Source organism: Lycium ferocissimum, chromosome 6, assembly GCF_029784015.1.
Source record: "Lycium ferocissimum isolate CSIRO_LF1 chromosome 6, AGI_CSIRO_Lferr_CH_V1, whole genome shotgun sequence".
NCBI lineage: Eukaryota > Viridiplantae > Streptophyta > Magnoliopsida > Solanales > Solanaceae > Lycium > Lycium ferocissimum.
Genome location: NC_081347.1, coordinates 13501075 through 13514837, shown reverse-complemented (window position 1 = coordinate 13514837; position 13763 = coordinate 13501075). Strand labels below are relative to the sequence as shown.

The window sequence follows — 13763 nt, the reverse complement described above, 5'->3', positions numbered from 1 at the left end:
CTTGAACCAACTTATAATAGAGAAGATGTCAACTGACTTGTTTTCTCGAAATTTTTCTGGCTTCAAACATGCGGCATTTGATGTGCAGCAATTATATCTAAAGATTTAGAGAAATATGTTTTTCTAGGAGACAAGCTACTTTCAGCCTGCTAGCGATTCTGTACTTTTGAGTTATACACTTGCAGATAATGAGAAATGCATTTTTCTTGCTGTAAAGTACTTCAGCCTGCTACTGATTTTGTATTCTAGACTTGCAGGTTTGTAGTAAGTCCAGAACACAAGAGAGAGTTGCTACATTTTAGCTGTTTCATACAGTGTTTAAACTGCTAGAGGCCAACGTTAATCTGAACCTGTAAAGATGAATTGCGGTGACAATTTGGAATCAAATGCTGATTTTCACATACAAGATGAGGCAAAAAGGCTGCTTAAAGAGGTTGAACTGATGATGAAGAACGTTGAGAACTCTGAATTCTATGCTGGAATGCGCTTGGATCTCGAACAGAATGAGGCAATCCAAAAACATTTCTTTCGCCTTTTAGGCTCCCATTCACATGTTCAGGTGGTAATATATGGTTTGGGAAGTATCGAATACAGTTTCAGTTCACAATTTCAGCTTGCCGTAGTACTCCTACTAAAACGAGATTTTTCCAATTGGATTGGCAATATAGAAATATACGATCCTGTCATGTCTCCATCTGACATCACAGTTTTCAAGGAACTAGGTCTTGAGGTTCTCACCGTTGATGAAAATTGTAAGAGGAAAGCTCAGAGACCAACACTGTTCTACATGCCTAGTCCTTACTATTATCTTATTGGCAACCTATTGGGAGCAAACTGGTCTTCATCTTGTCTTAACTAGATTTTTTTGCTGACAAACTCATTTCACGATACCTACATCAATCTGCCACTCTGTGATCGGAATAATCTAGAAACGTTAATACGCTTAGAGAGAATCCCTGAATTCACAACAGAGATTGACATAAAAACTAGCAAAGATCAGATGTATCCCAATTTGTTCTCAGGATTTGCCTGGCATTTCTTTGACGTGGATCCCAACAATGACATTGATAAACCAGGACGTTATTGGTTAGATATGCAAAGGTACTCGGATGTGTGACTAGATGCTGAACTTTCAATTTGTTATAAAATACAGTTCTCTATTGTTGTTCTATTGATTCTGGGAAACAAAGGTGCTGCTGATTAGCATATCATTTAAGTCATTAGCCCTTTACTTTCTGTCTGCGTATGATTGTTTCATTTCTTTCTCCTCGTCATAAGATGTGCTTTACACATGTGGTTGTTTTAAGTGCTAGTTGGGAGAATCTAGATTTTGTTGGTTAGATTATGCACAGTATATACTTTGAAATTATTTACTTCCAAGAAACTCTAGAGTGATAGAGCTGAGTGAAGGAACAGAGGAGGTAAGGTGTACTTCATCCCTAAAGATATATCTTTTTAACTTTTGTGTTGCAGGTATCTTGAAATAGAATTTTTATCTGATATGCTAAGCGGTAAGACTAGTGAGGGATTTGCACAAGTTTTTGGTCATTATCGTGTGCCTCGTAATTTCAGATGCAACTCGATTCCTCTTCTTCCAGGTTGGGTTAAGCTAAATATCTATGGTATTGGCACAAAGGGTGATCAGCCAGGACGATTTAGTGGCATCTTCCAAAATGAAACTGATAAGTGTTTAGGTAGGTATAGGGGAGACATTTATGTTGAAGACAATGTGGTTGCTGGACTAGAGGCCTTGAGGCTTGGGTTGGTCAAATGCAAGGAGGGAAAGCCAAATGCAGAATTATTGATTGTGGAGTCTGATAATAATGTTATGCTTGTCCAATATGTTAATCGTCGCCCTGAGCCAAATGAAACAACTATGCACAGGTTGAAGGAAATTTTCGACTTGCTGAAACATATAACTTGTGCAGTTTACCATGTCTGTGAAGAATCCAATGAAGCTGCTAGAGACTTGGCTCTGAGAGATGAATGTCTCAATAGTGCATAAATAGCTTTGTTTTTTACTTAAGGGGTAAGGTAAATCTTTTTAGGTTGAACTAAGGTTTCAAAATCAGTTTGCATTTTATGGCAAATGATGTTTTTATCAAGTTTGTCAAAGTTTGGAGACTTGAAAAATGGATGTTTGGTTTTCACGACAGTTTACTTGTTAGCCTTTGTTTAATTCGCTTTTGAATGTCTACCCATCCGCTTAACTATATTTTCTACAGAATTGCTTCTCTGTTTAACTAGTTTACTTGGAAAAGTTAAGAAGTTTGTATGATCGGAAATTTGACATGATCCTAAACCTTGGAAAGTATTTTGATACTCATTTATGAGCTATATTCTCTTTTATGGATTACAATTTACCACATGCTTGAAAATTAGAGAAACACATTTAATAGTTTTTCACTGTCCATACTGTGATTAACTTTTCGAATACAGCTTACAGGTATTAATATTGTGTGATTCTACTTTATCTAGTAAGGTAACACTAACTTCCACGTCCAACCATGTGAAAAATGTAAGGAACAAGGTGCTGGCTTGTAGTTGTCCTTTTTATGTTTCCCAGTTGTTATCGTGTAGGTTAATACTTTTCCTTTTTGTGGCATTTTGATTTCAGGGAAGAAAAATGAAAGAAAAAGGTTTAAAAAAAAAAAAAAACTTATTTAGCTCAATTAGTTGTTATAGATGTTACGTGGACCGATTTTTATGGGAAGCTCACGTGACTATTATTGAGTGATTTCAAACATTTGGTCAATTCAACAGTGAGGTGTGTTAATTTGCACGGTTGCCCTTATTCGGGGGAGTGGTCTTTAATATTTGCCCTTCAAATTGATGGTCTTCAATTTTTGTTCTTCACCTAATACTGAGTACGAGGTTTTGGGTTTGAATCCCGATTCAGTAAAAAAAAAATTCCAAGGTAAAGTTTCGTAGCAAAATTAGACCTACTCGAGCAAAAGTTAGGCCATAAGGTAGAGGTTTACCTTAAGCAAATTTTTGTTCAAAATTAGGCCTTAGGGCAGAGGTTTATCTGAAGGCAAACTTTTGCCCAAAATTAGGCTTTAAGGCAAACTTCTACCTTAAGGCCTAACTTTTGCCCGAATAGGCCTAATTTTGGGCAAATGTTAGGCCTTAAGGCAGAGGTTTCGCGAAAGCTTTGCATTGTCATTTTTTTTTTTTGAGAGAACGAGGGTTCGAACAAGTGGCGAAGCCACATAGAGCAGAGGGTGTTCACCCGAACCCCCTCGGTGGAAAAAAACACTGTTTTTACAAGGTTAAAATTATTTTTTATGTATATATAGTAGATGTTGAACCCCCTTAGGCTTCTTCGTATGTTTATTTTTTTATATTTTGAACCCCCTCGGCGGAAATCCTGGTTCCGCCACTGGTTCGAACCCAAAACCTCGGGGTATTTTCGGCCACTTTTTTAAGCGAATAACAAAAATTAAAGACCAGCAATTTGAGGGAAAGAAAATTAAAGACCAGGGCCTTTGAAGGGCAATCCACGCAAAAAAAAATAATAATTTAATATACGATAGTTTAAGTACGCAAAGGAAACACTAGATAGTTAATGTATAAAACTCGTGAAAGTGTGTGTGTTTTCACCAATTCACTTATGTTTATTATATAAAAACCCGTGTTAATAGAAATAAAAACTGTGTGTATAGTAGTATTTTAATTAAACTATTTTTGTCATTGACAGAGTTTTCAACAAAAGACTAACTTTTAAAATATCTTAGACTAATTAGTTGTAATTTTTTCTTTTTAGAAATGAATGTTAGATTAGACAACTTTTGTATCACTTATTGATCTTAGGTGAAAAAAACCCGTCCATAAAATTGAACATATGATTTTGTGCAAGGCATAAATCTTGCTTAAATTGTTACTTGTCTCAAATTATTCAAAAAGAAAAAAGATTTAAAATACTAAAATATTAGGAACTCCTACCTTGTTCAATTAGGAAAGATTTAATAATCAAAATACTTAAAAAGTAACTTAAATTGCAATTTTGTATTGAAAATAAGTTTTTAAACGTTAAAAAGGGATTAACGACATTCGTTAAGGAAATTAGTGCTTTTCATATAATAAAAATAGAAATAGAAATACAAGTTACTCCATCCGTTTCATTTTACTTGGCCCTTATTCTAAAAATATATTTTTCTTTTTTACTTGTCTATTTTAGCAAATCAAGATAAATTTTTAATTGCTTCCAATACTACCCTTTTAACTAAATAACTACATAAAATATTAGTAGTAGTAAAATTTAAATTTCAAAATATAATTAATAAGATTAGTTTAGTAAAATAAATTCCTAGTAAGTACTTTCTTAAAGGGTGCGAATTGCCCTTCTTTTGGGGTAGTCTTTAAATTTTGCCCTTCGGCTAAAACCCATGAGTTCCAGATTCGAATCCCTACTCAGTCAAAAATTTTAAAAAAATTCGCAAGACAGAGTTTGAATTTCGCTATGCCCCCTCCGGCAGACTTTTAGTTATGTTTAACTAACGGCAGACTTTGCCTTGAGACATATATATATATATATATATATATATATATATATATATATATATATATATATATATATATATATATATATATATTTTACTTTTGAAGGTAAACTTTTAGTTATGGCTTAACTAAAAAGTGTGCCCATAAGACATAATTAAAAGTGTGCCCATAAGACATAACTAAAAGTTTTGGTTATGCTTTAAGGAAAAGTTCTTGCCTTATGGGGCATACTTTTGCATATCTAACTAAAAGTACGCTTTACATGGAGGTATAATTAAACTATACCTTAAGAAAAAAGTTACATGCTTATAGGACATAACTAAAAAATCCTATGCATAAGCATAAGTATGTCGGGACCGGAAAAGCTTCTTTTTAACTTGGCACCTACACTTGAGATGCTTTATTTGGATTCATTTTTCCTTGAGGTAAGAAGCACACATGGCTTTTTACTTGAATATATTATAGGGCTTGTGTTCATGTGATTCTTATTTTGCTCCAAAGCTTTTTAGCGGAGACACCGATCCTAAGGGGCCTCCTTTTATGCTCAACCAGTTGTGGAATCTATCACTACATGTAGACTTTGGCAAATTGAGTCTGACTTCTGGTGCTCTACGGTTATTAAGAGTGTTCCCAATTTGAGTCAACTTAAGATTAGGGTAAGCAATGGAAACTTGTGGGGTTCATACATTCAATATATATAGATCTGGTTCAATTTCTGTCCTTCATATATCTTAACCTTAGAAGCTAAAATGAGACTTGGTATCTATTTTATATCGTAGGTCATTCATTCCAACGACAATTCTGAAGTTGTTTCGAAATATTTGAACACACCACCCTGCTTGGACCGACTGCTCAACAAGCTCAAACATGTGGTCATATATAATTTTCAGGGTTCAAAAGCTGAACTGCTTTTCATAAAGTTACTGCTTGCTCTCTCTCCATCTTTGGTAAGGATGAGCATTAAGCAATTTAGAGCCTTTTGTTTATCTGAAGAAAGGAATATCACCACAGAGTTGATGCGTTTCCCCAGAGCATCTCCCATGGCTGAGCCTTTCTATTTGCGATATGCGTCTTAAAATGTGACACTCCCAAGTCCCAACCAACAGTACAGTAATGTTTTTGGGCCCTTTTCTTTCCCAAAATGTGGTCATATTTGCAGGATATTGTAAGAATTATTTATCTGCCCAAATTGGTTATGGAAGGATTTCCAAATTATTTGTAATAGTTGTGAACCACTTTGCTCGTTACTGTAAAGTTTTTCGTTGGTTACTTGAAGTCTTCCACAGTACCACTTTAGTCATTCATGTTTTTTGCTTCAAGTTTAACCAAAGATTCAAAATGGTTTAGACCAAACTGAATCTATTTACATTGTTATGTTGAGGTTTTTTTCCGCTATGCCACCACTATGTTTAAGATTATGGCTTTACAATTACGTGAGAGCTTGGGTAATATTGTCCATGTATTGCAGTTACGGATTCTTGGTTTGAGGCAATTTTTGCAAAGCATATCCATGATTTCTTTTTAGCTTCCATGAATAAATTTCGAAGCTTTGATGTAACTTAAATACATGGATTTGTTAAAACTTGAAGCTTTGATGGTGATTGTGCTAAAGCACTCCACCTGCATGGCACACAAGACAACCAATTAGATTTATTTCTAATGAATTTCTGGCTTCAGCTACCTTCTTGTCATGCTAAGTGCTAGCTATTATACCAGAAAGAACTTGTTTGTCGTATGGCAGAGTTGAAAACTTGGTTTTATTCCTGTAGGTGGTGGTTAATTGAAGTTAAGTTGATCAGGGTAACATTTTTGTGGATAACGTGGATATTTAGACTCTGATCACTTCAGTTTGTTCAAGCATATAATATGTGCCATTTTGAATTTAAGTCTTTATGCAAGATGATGTATATGCCAAAATCCGTAAGACTCTCAGAGAACTACAGTTAGCTAGAAAAAGAATAATCAAAGAGGTATGTTGAAAAATGATAGACTATGTAAATATTCCCTATATTCCCTTCCTTATGTAAATATTCCCTTCCTTATGTATTGTAATTAGGTCCTATAATTTAGCCTAGTATCATTATACCTACTTTGTATATAAGGACTTTCATACATCAATCTGATTACGGATTGATTTCCTACATGGTATCGACTAGGTTTCCTTCCAAAACCCTAGCCGTCCACCTCTCTCTCTCTCTCTCTCTACCCTAACCCTAGCCGTCCCCTTTCCTCCTCCCTCTTCTCCCTTCCATGGCGACAACAAAAATTTCCATTACGCTTTTAACCGTCACGAATGTGAAATCCTTAATCCCAATCACTCTAGACATGGAAACCGGCCATTATCACGAATGGGCGACCCTTTTCAAAGTCCTAGCCCGAGTTCACTCTGTCCTCGAGCATATCATACCACCCACTGACACCGCTGAACTCACCGCGTATGACGCAACAAAGGCGGCTAACCTTCCGCTCTGGAAACGCCTAGATACGGTGGTCCTTCAATGGATATACGCCACCGTCTCCCATGACATTCTTACCTCTATTCTCGTGGCGGATGATGTTGCCGAGAAGGCTTGGAATCGCGTTGCTCAACTTTTCCAAGATAATAAACACTCACGGGCGGCGTACCTTGAAACTGAATTCACCACCACAAAAATGGCCGACTTCGGCTCAGTTATGGCCTATTACAATAGGCTCAAGTCTCTCACGGATCAGCTTGCCAACGTCGGGTCGCCTGTGTCCGATCAACGTCTGTCTTGCGACTTCGCCGCTTACCGGAGAGGCGTATGTACACTTTGTCACCACCATTCAACGAAAAGATGTTTTGCCTTCTTTCTGCGAAGTGTGCTCCGGACTCAAGCTCGAAGATGCGGCGACCAAGGAACGTGCCCGTGATTCCAACCCCGCGACTCTCTTGTTGATAATGATGCTCCCCTCTCCACCACCTCGGCGGTAACAATAATTCCGCTAACCGTCGTGATAATAATCGTGGCAGGAATTCTAACCGAACAAGGGCAAAAATAACAACAACAACGCCAACCGCGGGAGGCAAAGCCGCCGCGGCGGCCGGGCGCCGATGGGCGGCCGCGCCCGATGGCGGCCGGTGGCCGACGGGACGACCACCGGCGGGGGGCTACTGCGCTTTACTGGCCGCCCGGACGCCCCTTTTGCCCCCTGCCCGTATCCGACGAGACAGTGGCAGCAGCGACCCGCCACGTCGCGGCCGGGCAGCGGCATTCTTGGCGCGGGTCCTCGGCCTCAGCAGGCCTATGCCATGCACGTTCCTCCTAACTCGGGATACACTCCGACAGACGTGGAGGCAGCCATGCACACTCTATCCATGCATCAACCGGATGACAATTGGTACATGGACACCGGGGCGACTTCACACATATTTTAACTCGGGTACTCTCGCGTCTTATTTTAATTTGAGCAATAATTCTGGAATTATTGTTGGTAATATAGCACTATTCCAATTCGAGGTTATGGTCATACATCCCTTCCCCCACCTAATGGTCAATTACGTCTCCGAAATGTCTTGCATGCTCCAAAACTCATCAAAAACCTTGTTTCCGTACGTAAATTCACTAAGGATAATAATGTTTACGGTGAGTTTGATCCTCTTGGGTTTTTCGTGAAGGATTTACCGACGGGGAGCCGCCTAATGAGATGTGAGAGCACCGGGGAATTGTATCCTCTCAATGCCACAGAATGGTCCACTCCACCATCCACCTTCCTTGCCGCCGCATCACCTAGCTTGTGGCATTCCCGCCTCGGCCATCCGGGAAAAGCTATCCTTAGTTCTCTTCGTAGTAATGCCTTAATTGAATGTAATAGGGCCGTACTTCTTTTTGCACCTCTTGTCCTTTGGGGAAACATGTTAAATTGCCATTTTATGATTCGTTGTCGTTTACTACTATGCCGTTTGACATCATTCATAGTGATTTATGGACATCTCTATTTTAAGTTCTAATGGGCACCGCTATTACGTTTTCTTTCTTGATGATTATAGTAATTTTCTTTGGACTTTTCCTATCTCTAACAAGTCTCAAGTGTATTCCACTTTTCTATCTTTTAAGGCGTTAATACGAACTCAATTCGAAAGAGACATTAAAAACATTCAATGTGACAATGGGCGGGAATTCGCAAATGGGCATTTTCAATCTTTTTGCGCCTCAAATGGTATAAATTTTCGGTTTTCTTTCCCCATACATCTCCTCAAAATGGCAAAGCGGAACGAAAAATTAAATCCATTAACAACATAGTGCGCACTCTTCTTGTCCACTCCTCCGTCCCCCCTCTTTTTGGCATCATGCTCTCCAAATGGCCACATACCTCCTCATATACTTCCTACCAAAGTCCTTAGGCACAAATCACCGACGCAAGTTCTTTATCAACGAACCCCCTCCTATTCTCATCTCCGGGTTTTCGGGTGTCTATGCTATCCTCTTTTCCCGTCTACGACTATTCATAAGTTACAAGCGAGATCCACCCCGTGTGTCTTTTTGGGCTATCCGTTGAATCATAGAGGATATAAGTGTTATGATTTATCCACCAACAAAATCATCATCTCACGGCATGTCATCTTTGACGAAACTCAATTTCCCTTCTCCAAACTGCACTCCCCACCCCATCTTCCTATGAATTTTTGGACCATGGAATTTCCCCGTATACCTTGCATTTTCTGTCTCCACCTACTCCTCCCGTCGTTCCCTCGGTCCACCCCTCACCCGTTCGTCGCTCCGGTGGACACGGCCCGGACCCCCCCCCACCGTTGCTCACCCGTGATCGCCGGCGGCCCCAAACCTTATTGCCCACCCGTCGTTGCCCGGCGGTCCCTAACCCCCACTTGCCCCACCCGTCAACGCCGGCCAACCCTCCCGCATGGTTACTAGAAGCCAACGCGGGATCTTCAAACCCAAACAACCGTTCAACCTAAATACTTCCACATCTCTCTCTCCATCTCGCCTATCCCGCGAAATCTGTCGATTCTAAATGACCACAATTGGAAAGGCTGCCATGGTTGATGAATATAATGCTCTAATTAATAATAAGACGTGGGAGTTGGTTCCACGTCCCCACGATGTGAATCTTATTCGTTCTATGTGGATTTTTCGTCATAAAAAGAAATACGATGGTTCTTTTGAGCGGCACAAAGCCCGTCTTGTCGCGATGGCGGTGTCTCGACGGGTTGGAGTTGATTGCGACGAGACTTTCGTCCGGTTGTCCAACCGGCTACTATTCGCCTTCGCACTTTGTCTTGAGCATTGCACTTGCACACTCTTGGCCCATTCATCAGTTGGACGTCAAGAATGCTTTCCTACACGGTAATCTTAATGAGACGGTTTATATGCATCAGCCTATTGGGTTTAAGGATCCCAAGCATCCCCATCATGTCTGTCTCTTGAGGAAGTCGTTGTACGGACTTAAGCAAGCTCCCCGTGCATGGTTCCAACGCTTTGCAGACTATGTCTCCACCATTGGTTTTTCACATAGCCGATCTGATCACTCTCTCTTTATTTATTGTCGAGGTTCTGACATTGCTTACATTCTGCTATATGTTGACGATATTATTCTCACAGCTTCCTCAGATGCTCTCAGGAAATCCATCATGTCTCTCCTTAGTCGAATTTGCTATGAAGGATTTGGGCCCTCTCAGCTATTTTCTGGGTATCGTCGTTACCGGACTTCACACGGCATGTTTCTCTCTCGAAGAATTATCGCGGATATTATAGAGCGTGCGGGCATGAATCTACCCGTAAGCCCCGGTCGGTCGACACCGCCGACACTCCAAACTTGGTGTCGCGGCGGCCTCCTTGCGATGATCCCACCCAATATCGTAAGTTGGCCGGCGCTTTACAGTACCTTACATTCACAAGACCAGACATCTCCTATGCGGTTCAACAAGTATGCCTTCACATGCATGATCCTAAGGTTGCCCATATGCATGCTCTTAAACGCGTAATCCGATACGTTCAAGGTACTATTGAGTTTGGTCTCCATACGCACAAATCCTCCGTTGCCTCTCTTGTCTCTTATACAGATGCAGATTGGGGTGGTTGTCCAGACACTCGCCGATCAACTTCTGGTTATTGTGTCTTCCTTGGAGATAACCTCCTCTCATGGTCATCCAAACGGCAACCTACCTTGTCCAAGTCGAGTGCCGAGGCCGAATATCGTGGCGTCGCTAATGTCGTCTCACGAGTCTGTTGGCTTCGCAACTTCTCTTGGAGCTCCGTCCCATCCGGACGACTACATTGGTTTATTGTGATAACGTTAGTGCCATATACCTATCAGGTAATCCGGTTCAGCACCAACGCACTAAACATATTGAGATGGACATACATTTCGTACGCGAGAAAGTTGCCCGTGGAGAAGTTCGTGTTCTTCACGTCCCGTCCCGTTACCAGATCGCAGATATCTTCACTAAAGGTCTTCCGCGCGTGCTCTTTGATGATTTCAGGGACAGTCTAAGCGTACGACAACCTCCCGCTTCGACTGCGGGGGTGTGATAGACTATGTAAATATTCCCTATATTCCCTTCCTTATGTAAATATTCCCTTCCTTATGTATTGTAATTAGGTCCTATAATTTAGCCTAGTATCATTATACCTACTTTGTATATAAGGACTTTCATACATCAATACAGATTACGGATTGATTTCCTACAAAAAAAAAAAGAAAAATCTGCCGTTTCGACTTTTCTATTTGACTTACTGTAGATTTGCACTTTTGCTTAAAAAATTTAACAATCTCTTTTATAGAATACTGTCATTTTTTAACAAGACGTACATTTTAAAGTTTCAAACTATCAGATGTAATAACTGGGAAAATACATAAATTCCCCGCGAAATAGATCACTTTTGCCTGTTATAACTGTTATCACGTGAGATTCTTTTAACGTTTGAAATACATCATTCAACTCCTTATAATCTATCTATACTATATTAAAAGCACGAATGATATTAGAAATGTTAATTAAACTTTTTGCCCTTCATTAAAAGACTCTACAATAGACAAAATTGTAATTTACTATTTTCCTCAAATTATTATTTAATTTTCTTTATAGTCATTCGTGTACATACAGTTGACTTTTCTTTGATTTGGTTTAGGATTCTTTATTATTATTTTTTGTTTAGGATTTTTTTACTGCCGTGTATTGCTTTTCTTTGTTTAGGTTTTGGTTTCAAGTTATTTCCTACATATTCAATAAAATAATATTAACCAGTTAATGTTTAACTTGAATAATAAAGGGCTAAATGTGACACCAACGTTGTCCGTTTCACTATTGATATTTTTCAAAAGTTTTTTTTTTTTTTGAAGTCTTTGAAATATGGTTCATTATTATGAGAAAATAAGCTAAATTTTTGGTTGTTTGACTTGGTAAGAAATCCTAATATTTAACACTTCTAACTCAATTAAAATTTTATCTGACAAGAGGGGGTTGCTCAGATGGTAAGCGCCCTTCACTTTTAACCTGAAGGTTGCGAGTTCGAGTCACCAAGGGAGCAAAGGAGGGAGCTCCTAGGGGGAAGGGTCAAAAAAAAAAAAAAATATTAAAATTTTATCTTATATAAAAAAGAATTTTAGAATTCTATTTAAGTAATATTTTGGATCATATTTTACAAAAAACATTCTTCTACTTCTTCGTTCTCCGTTTGTCTTCTTATTTTAGTTTTTATTCAAGTGTTTTCTTGCATTCATGTCATCATCATTTTTACCTTTCTTTATTTCTTTTAGTTAATAACTTTTAAGATTATATATATCAATTAAATAATTAAAGATTATTTTTGATTGATAGTTACCTGGGTGAGAACTTACGAACAAGAACACCTTAAGATTTGTGTAGATTGCAATAGCTACACATCAATACTTTGAGAACTTGTGTTGGCATGTTTGCAGAAGTCACAGTTTACGACCCATAAAACATAGGAGTAGTATTGTTTGAATTGCGATGATTAGTCTATGCTTTATTTTTTGTTTTAATTTTTGTATAATTTGTTAGTTTTTGAGGTAATGAGTATTGACTTGATTCTTTGTGAATTTTGTTTCATGTGAACACTAGAATCATCGCCTTCTACTAATGGAGGTTGACCTCAATCAAATAATTGCGATGTTGATTAATTGATTATTTAAAATATCGATTTAGTGGCAAAACTATCGATTTCAGTTTTCTTCCATCGAAAATTTCAGGTTGTCATCTTCTACCGTACTATACCCCTTTCTATTATTGTTAATTTGTTACAAGTAGCTGTGTTATATTATTATGCTCATATATAATGTAGTTTGTCTTTCCTTTTCGAAATTTTGTTCGCTGCCTTTAATTTTACTCCTTAATTATTAGGATATCAAGTTATCATGTTCCTCTCTAATTATAACCCTAATATTTAGGACTCTAAAATCAACTAAAATTTTGATTATTAAATCATTCCTTATTTGACTAAGTAAGAATGCTTAATATTTAGAAACCCAGAATCGAGCAAGATTTTTACTTAAATAAAATTTTCCTTATTTTTTGCTTCACAATTAATTGCTTTGTAATTTGTTTAGGTTAGTTTCTTACGTCTATAGTTATTTATGATTTGTTTTATATTAGTTTAGTTTAGTATAGAATGAATATTTGTGGAGTCCAATTTAAAACGTCATACCAAATCAAAAGAATGCATCTTATGGAACTTTGAATGAAAAAATAAGAACGGCATATACTTAGGGATATTAATTCTAATATAAAATTAATTATGTCTTCTTTATTTTTATTACAAAATTGATTAGAAAAAAATTACTTTCGATAAAACTGATTATTTTATGATAAACTAAAATATGATTGACATTAAGAAATTCTTATACACAGAACACAAATGAATTTTAAAACGTAGAGAAGATGAAAGGTGATTTACTGAAGAGAAAGCTGAACAATTATCAAGTCAATAGCACAAAAAGACAGAAAAAAGACCTTTTTTTTTTTTGGGTGGGGGGGGGGGGGGGGGGGGGTGGAGGGGGGGGGTAAACAAAAGGACCCAATTAATGAAATATCTTTTATAAAAAGTTGTTAGGCAAGATACTACATAGCATATTAGTATCTCTCTAACCGTTAAGATATCTAAATTACAGGATTAATAGATTAGACAGTGCTAAAGTGATAATAAAAATTGCTAATCTCAAATGAAGCAATATACACATATATATTTTACTGTTTGACGTGATGCATACATGCAACGCACGTTCGGTTAAACTAGTATAATACTAAAAGTGGGAAGCTCCTA

General features: G+C 38.0%; 1 protein-coding gene across 1 annotated transcript; it reads left to right on the top strand.

The window, feature by feature from the left end:
• Positions 1–358: 358 nt before the first annotated feature.
• On the top strand, positions 359–912 carry LOC132061130 (protein SENSITIVITY TO RED LIGHT REDUCED 1-like). Its single transcript, XM_059453996.1, has one exon. It carries the CDS (start codon positions 359–361, stop codon positions 857–859), a length of 501 nt encoding a protein of 166 aa, XP_059309979.1. The 3' UTR covers positions 860–912.
• Positions 913–13763: the final 12851 nt, after the last annotated feature.